Raw genomic sequence first — 6,144 nt, 5'->3', positions numbered from 1 at the left:
ACTGATGTTGTTAAACTTGAGCAACTACTTCTCCTTTTCTCTCTTTTTACTCCTTTTAACTCTCTTTCTCTTTTTCCGCTGTACCCGTGTTTTCTGCTTTCTATCTCTCTGCCTCTCCTAGGCAGCTTTGGGATATTCTGGTATTTGTTCTGGATTCTGGTTTCGTATGAGAGTCCAGCCGCTCATCCCACTATTACACCAGAGGAGAGGAAGTACATTGAAGAGGCAATCGGAGAGTCTGCAACATTTCTTAATCCTCTGCATGTAGGTCTCATAGACATGCACACAAGCACAGATAGTCCAGATGTACACATGAATGTAAACATATTCAGCTGACTCTCTAGTTCTTGATCCATCTTAGTGACGTCAGAGAATCCCATTATATCTTATTGTTTTTGGTGGCAGAAATTTAAAACACCTTGGAAACACTTCTTCACCTCCATGCCAGTCTACGCCATCATTGTGGCCAACTTCTGCAGGAGCTGGACCTTCTACCTGCTGCTCATCAGCCAGCCGGCCTACTTTGAAGAAGTATTTGGCTTTGAGATCAGCAAGGTGAGATTATATCAGCTATAAAGACTTTCTTCTTCTTCTTTACAGAAGCTATAGTTTGATTTTTTTCAGAACTGTCTACTTAAAATTGAAATACGCCCAAAGCTGCAGTCGACTACCGTAGCCAACAGCAGTTTTGCTGGAGAGTTTAAGTGTTAAGCCTTTGCTCTAGGTCACTTCACCTGGAGTTAAAGGGAAATGCTGGCATTTTCCCCAAAAAAACTCATGATTTAGAATTTAAACCCAGGTTGAAAAAACAGAATTATTCTTTTTTAGGGTGTGGATTTGTGCAAGCCCCAAACCTAAATATTATTATAGGGATTTAAACTATCAATAGAGTCCCAGACTCATCTCTACAAACCAAGTAAGAAGGAAGATTCTGGTAACATATTTAATTTGTGTAAACGAATGTACTCTTATTTAAATACTGTATTTTTTCTTTTGTGTTTGTCAAATTTTCTTTTCCTTGTTTTATTCAATTACAAGACTGATAATAAGAGTTTGAGGCTTACCATGACAAGCCATTGGCATGTTGGTGGGTGTTTTGATTTTATTTCATAGTACATAATGTAGAGGTGATAGGAAATGGGAAGAGAGAGGGGGAGACTGCTTGAATGGATATGCTGTATGGTCAGAATTTTAGACTCCCACACCACCACAAAACCAAAGAAAAATACCATTTGACCTCATATTATCTTATCGCTTTGATATTCATAATTTAGATCACGTTATCTCAGTTCAGTTCTAAGGAGCACTAATCAGCATGAATTATAATTCAGAACAATGTGCTATTATCAAAACAAAACTTTCAACCCTCAGCCTTTCATTGTTTCTAACATTCAAATGAATAAAAATCCCTATTCCCATGTCTCTCACACGCACATGTACACTCTGTTGCTCTCATACACATTCACTCTCCCCCTTTCCTCTTTCAGGTGGGCATGGTGTCAGCTTTGCCCCATCTGGTGATGACAATAGTCGTGCCTATTGGAGGCCAGTTGGCAGACTACCTGAGAACACACAATCTGATGACAACCACCAACGTCAGGAAGCTCATGAACTGTGGAGGTGAGCGTGCCAAGATAAATTACATTTTAAAGGGGTATTTTTAAGTAATTGCCATAATAGTCCTGAAAATTAAGGACTTACCATGTAGTAATATTATTTGTTTGGCACCTTTTACCCAGAAACTTTCATTCAGAATACTTGAAATGCAGCAGCTGCCCACACTAGAATCATATCAATATTTCAGCACAATTTAAAAACTGCATTATTATTTTTTTCCCCATGTGCATTAACACATGTACCCTTTCTAACATAACTATAATACACTACTGTGTAACAGGTTACCATTGCTTATTGAGAACTTCATTTTACAGTCTATGATTGAAACAGACAATAAAGTTGTGGATTATTTTCCTCATTTATTCATCAGTTTTTTGATGTGTTTATGTGTATGTGCTTCAGGTTTTGGGATGGAGGCCACCCTCCTGCTGGTGGTGGGATACTCTCACACAAAAGGTGTTGCCATTTCCTTCCTGGTCCTCGCTGTGGGTTTCAGTGGATTTGCTATCTCAGGTAAGAGAAAATATAAACAAGTATGCTGTTTACCGGCCAAGAAATAGTTTGGCACATAACCCCTGTAAAACACCAAACACCATAATTTTTATGGTGTTTGCCCGGCTAGATGTTTATGCTATGTTTATCTTTATGCTAAGCTATGATGACCAGCTGCTGGCTTTAGAGGGGTGTCGATCTTCTCATCTAACTTTCGGAAAGGAAGCAAATAAGCATATTTTACAAAATGTCGAACAATTCCTTTAATACTGATTAGGCCTGACTTAGCTTCATGGTGATTATAACTGCATCAGTAAATATCTCCCTTTATTGATGTCCCTTTACTCGGTTGTTGCATGAAATGTCTTTTTTCTAACCCATCTGTCAAAATCTGCTTCAGGGTTTAATGTCAATCACTTGGATATTGCCCCTCGATATGCCAGCATACTGATGGGCATCTCAAACGGGGTAGGAACATTATCTGGAATGGTGTGTCCCCTCATAGTGGGAGCCATGACCAAACACAAGGTAAATAAACAATCACTTGTATTGACTATATAATGCCATGTATAAAATTTGGAACTCACCTATGATCCACACCTTTTTTCACATATTTTCAGACACGTGAAGAGTGGCAGGGTGTCTTCCTAATAGCTTCACTCGTACATTACGGCGGAGTGATTTTCTATGGTATGATTTGACTTTGAATATAGTGTTATGTGAGGCATGTGCAGAATACCTCAGTCTAAATGTTGATCCTATTGTACATATCGTATTTGTTGTAGTGTCTTTTACATATTTTTATCGTAATATTTATATTCTATATTCACGTTCTTCCCTTTTGCAGTACTTTGATGTATAAAAAATTGTATTCTGATTCTGATATTTTTTTCTTACTAGGAATCTTTGCATCAGGAGAAAAGCAGCCTTGGGCAGATATAGAGGACACAAGTGAGGAGAAGTGTGGTATTATCGATGAGGATGAACTGGCCAATGAAACAGAGGAGCTCTACCGCGGAGGCGGGCAGTACGGGGCCATGAACCAACCAGTTGTTGGTTCTAATGGAGGAGGGACTGGCGGAGGAGGATCCGGGTCTGGATGGGTGTCGGACTGGGATAAGTCTGAGGAGTATGTCCAGCCGCCTGGACACAACTCGTACAAATACGGGGGAAAAGAAGAGAAGGAGCTGACATAGAAGATCAAAATGATACAAGTTTAAAAAGAAAATTTGAAAAAAAAAGATAAAGAAAAGAGGAAGATTGATTTTGGATAGGGGTTTGTAAGAGAGTCACTGCTTTACTGAATGGACCCGCTGTGTGCTTTTGTACAATATTTTCAACTGCACATATCAAAAGTATGCATCTGATTAATTTCTGTGTGTGTGTGTGTGTGTGTGTGTGTGTGTGTGTGTGTGTGTACGTGCATGTGTGCATGTGTGTGCGTGTGTGTGTGTGTGTGTGTGCGTGTGTGTGCGTGCATTGTTTGCAAACACATACAATTCAACAGCATTCAACAACTGAACTCAGATACCAGACTTCCTTGCTGCTCCTGAGCTCGTTGTGATTGGTCAAGAATTCTGTTTCCACAAAATGCCGTAGTTGGCTTTTTGCCTACTCTCACAAGCCACTGGCATTTTGTTGTATTTAAAATGTTATGTGTAAGCCACACATTTACTTTTCTAGCTGAGAAAGCACCTTTCGGGCCTCAGTTTTGAAACATAAAACTTTTGAGCTTACAACATTGTCCAAATTATTAAATAAAAAACGTGATGCCACTAGTGTCGATTGCTTAAACTTTCTAGTCTATAATACTCCCAAGGCCATCAGCCTCAATAGAATTCATATTGAGCATATGATTTTAAAAAATCAATACACAAACTAAAAGCTAATGTGTTTTTATGATTGAGGCCCCGTGTGGCCTTCTTGTCTGGACACTGGTGATACATCCACTTAATTTCTTTCTTTGCAACATTATTTTTCAACAGCACTGCATAACTATAGTATGCATGCACATGCCGACTACTTTTAAACTGTTAAATCAAGAAGAAAAAATGTGCGTAGGTGTTGTATCTGTCTGTGTTTGTGTGTGTGAAGCTGTACAGCTTTTGTTACAACAGGCCCCCTTTATGTGTGTGCATTTCATTGTGCAAAGGTGTGTGTTTGAGGTTGCATTTGGTGTCGAGATGAATGTCACCTGGGTCTGACCTAACTAGGTCACGTCCAGCCAGGCTTATGGTCACATTTGTGACTTTCCATTTGGCGTGTACGCTCCCGTTAGATAGGTGGCCCAGAATGACAAGTAGAGTGTGATAGCTGCTTAACTGATCCACTGCGTAACCAGCGAGGAACAACAGTTATAATATTCCCAGGCATCACAGCACGTGCTGCCTCTGTTTCTGCCTTGTTCTGTGTCTTTGTGGCTGCTCTCTGTTTCCATGTCTTTAGTATCTACATTTTTGTCATGTTTGAGGTGGTGGGTGAGACCGTCTAACGTGTCGTGTGTGTGTGTGTGTTGTGTGTGGTGTGTGGGTGTGTGTGTGGTGTGTGTGTGTGTGTGGTTGTGGTGTGGTGGTGTGTGGTGGTGCGTGCTTGTGTGTGTGCGTCCGTTGTGTTAGGTGCAGGTGCTGAAACATTGGTGGTGGAGCATGATTTAATGCGACATTAGTGTAGTACCCCACCATCCCTCTTTCTTTTGCCACACACACCACACACAAACACACACACACACACACACACACACACACACACACACACACACGCGCACACGCACGCGCGCACACACACACACACACACACACACACACACAGGGTGCTAATTTCATGCAAGCACAGTCAAGTGCAGTGTGCAGAGGGAGTGGTTTTTAGTACACTTTTAGTATTCACATGGCTGTAAAGCACCCATGGAAACAGGGTGATATTGGGAAGTATGATTAAACATTGTCAGAGGATGTGTTAAGGTTTGGTTACAATCATGGCCAATCCACTCCTATCAAGCCCTTTAAAAGTAGCTCCTTCTCCACTGTGACATACTGACTGCTGGGTAATGGAGTAGGGAATTCAGAAGTTCTTTTCCTTAGAAGACACCAACATGCTTATACAGGAAAGGAACTGTCATATTAAACAAATTGCACAGTACAACTCGGCGCTTGCACACTTAGCCAACATACATTAAACATGTTCATGCACACACAAACACAAAAAAACGTCTGCCCTCTGTGTGACGTCACAAGTCATGCCAACACACAATGTTTTTTTTTTTTTTAATTTAAAGTACATTTGCAGGCGGCTCTTTTTCAGATTAAGAATCTAATTTTGTGTACCTTATAGAGAGTTTGTGAATTGAGCTCACTTTTGTGAGAAGAAATACACTACTGGATTGTTAAAATAATTGTATTTGATTAAACTGAGGGTTTAATGGTAAAATGTGTTGGTATGTCAATAAATTATTTGAAAAAGTGAATAAGGCAAATTTTGTTTTGAATGAAATGTCTAAAAGACGTGAATGATCATTCCTGTATAGAATTTTATTTTCAAGTGTTGTATTGGTGTGTTTTTAATCAAGTTTCTCTTTGTCTCATTTATGGCCAGTCCAATGTTGTCCTCCTCCTTCTTAATGAAATGTGTGGTGGGAACCAGTTAAAAAAGAAAAAAAGAAAATGATCATAATGCAAAAATGTGCAAAAATATTCTATGTATAAAAGATGTATATGTGAGATATCCTTGTCTATAATAAAATGTAAGCAATTTGAGGAGATGTCACTATTTCAGCACAACTTTTCATCAGGATTTATCAACCACAGCATGATGACGCATTAAATTAGTCTTGTTTTTGTTTTTTTAACATCATAAGCGCAATGTCAGTTCTCTGTCTTTCTTTCAGGACAGATGGATGCAGGATTATCTCTGCGATATTAGGCAAAGATTAGATAGGAGAGCAGATGCACTCAGTGGGAGAGTAAGGGAGAAACATACACGTCACAGACATGGGAAGTGGGGATGACGAACCAGAGGGTGGGGCATGATGTGTGTGTGTGT

General features: G+C 39.8%; 1 protein-coding gene across 1 annotated transcript in view; it reads left to right on the top strand.

Annotated features, from left to right (window-relative positions):
* The window catches only part of slc17a7a (solute carrier family 17 member 7a), an 18,356-nt gene extending 12,498 nt beyond the window's left edge, over positions 1 to 5,858 (top strand). The window contains exons 7-13 of the mRNA XM_032538703.1: positions 122 to 264; positions 406 to 555; positions 1,488 to 1,620; positions 2,020 to 2,130; positions 2,510 to 2,637; positions 2,730 to 2,799; positions 3,010 to 5,858. Of these exons, the coding sequence (XP_032394594.1) occupies positions 122 to 264; positions 406 to 555; positions 1,488 to 1,620; positions 2,020 to 2,130; positions 2,510 to 2,637; positions 2,730 to 2,799; positions 3,010 to 3,305 (1,031 nt within the window). The 3' untranslated portion in view covers positions 3,306 to 5,858. The remainder of the gene's footprint in view (positions 1 to 121; positions 265 to 405; positions 556 to 1,487; positions 1,621 to 2,019; positions 2,131 to 2,509; positions 2,638 to 2,729; positions 2,800 to 3,009) is intronic.
* Positions 5,859 to 6,144: the final 286 nt, after the last annotated feature.

The sequence above is a fragment of the Etheostoma spectabile genome, chromosome 15 (genome assembly GCF_008692095.1).
Source record: "Etheostoma spectabile isolate EspeVRDwgs_2016 chromosome 15, UIUC_Espe_1.0, whole genome shotgun sequence".
Classification (NCBI taxonomy): Eukaryota; Metazoa; Chordata; class Actinopteri; order Perciformes; family Percidae; genus Etheostoma; species Etheostoma spectabile.
The sequence above is the reverse complement of the archived record's forward strand: the minus strand, read 5'-3'. Positions and strand labels throughout refer to the sequence as shown.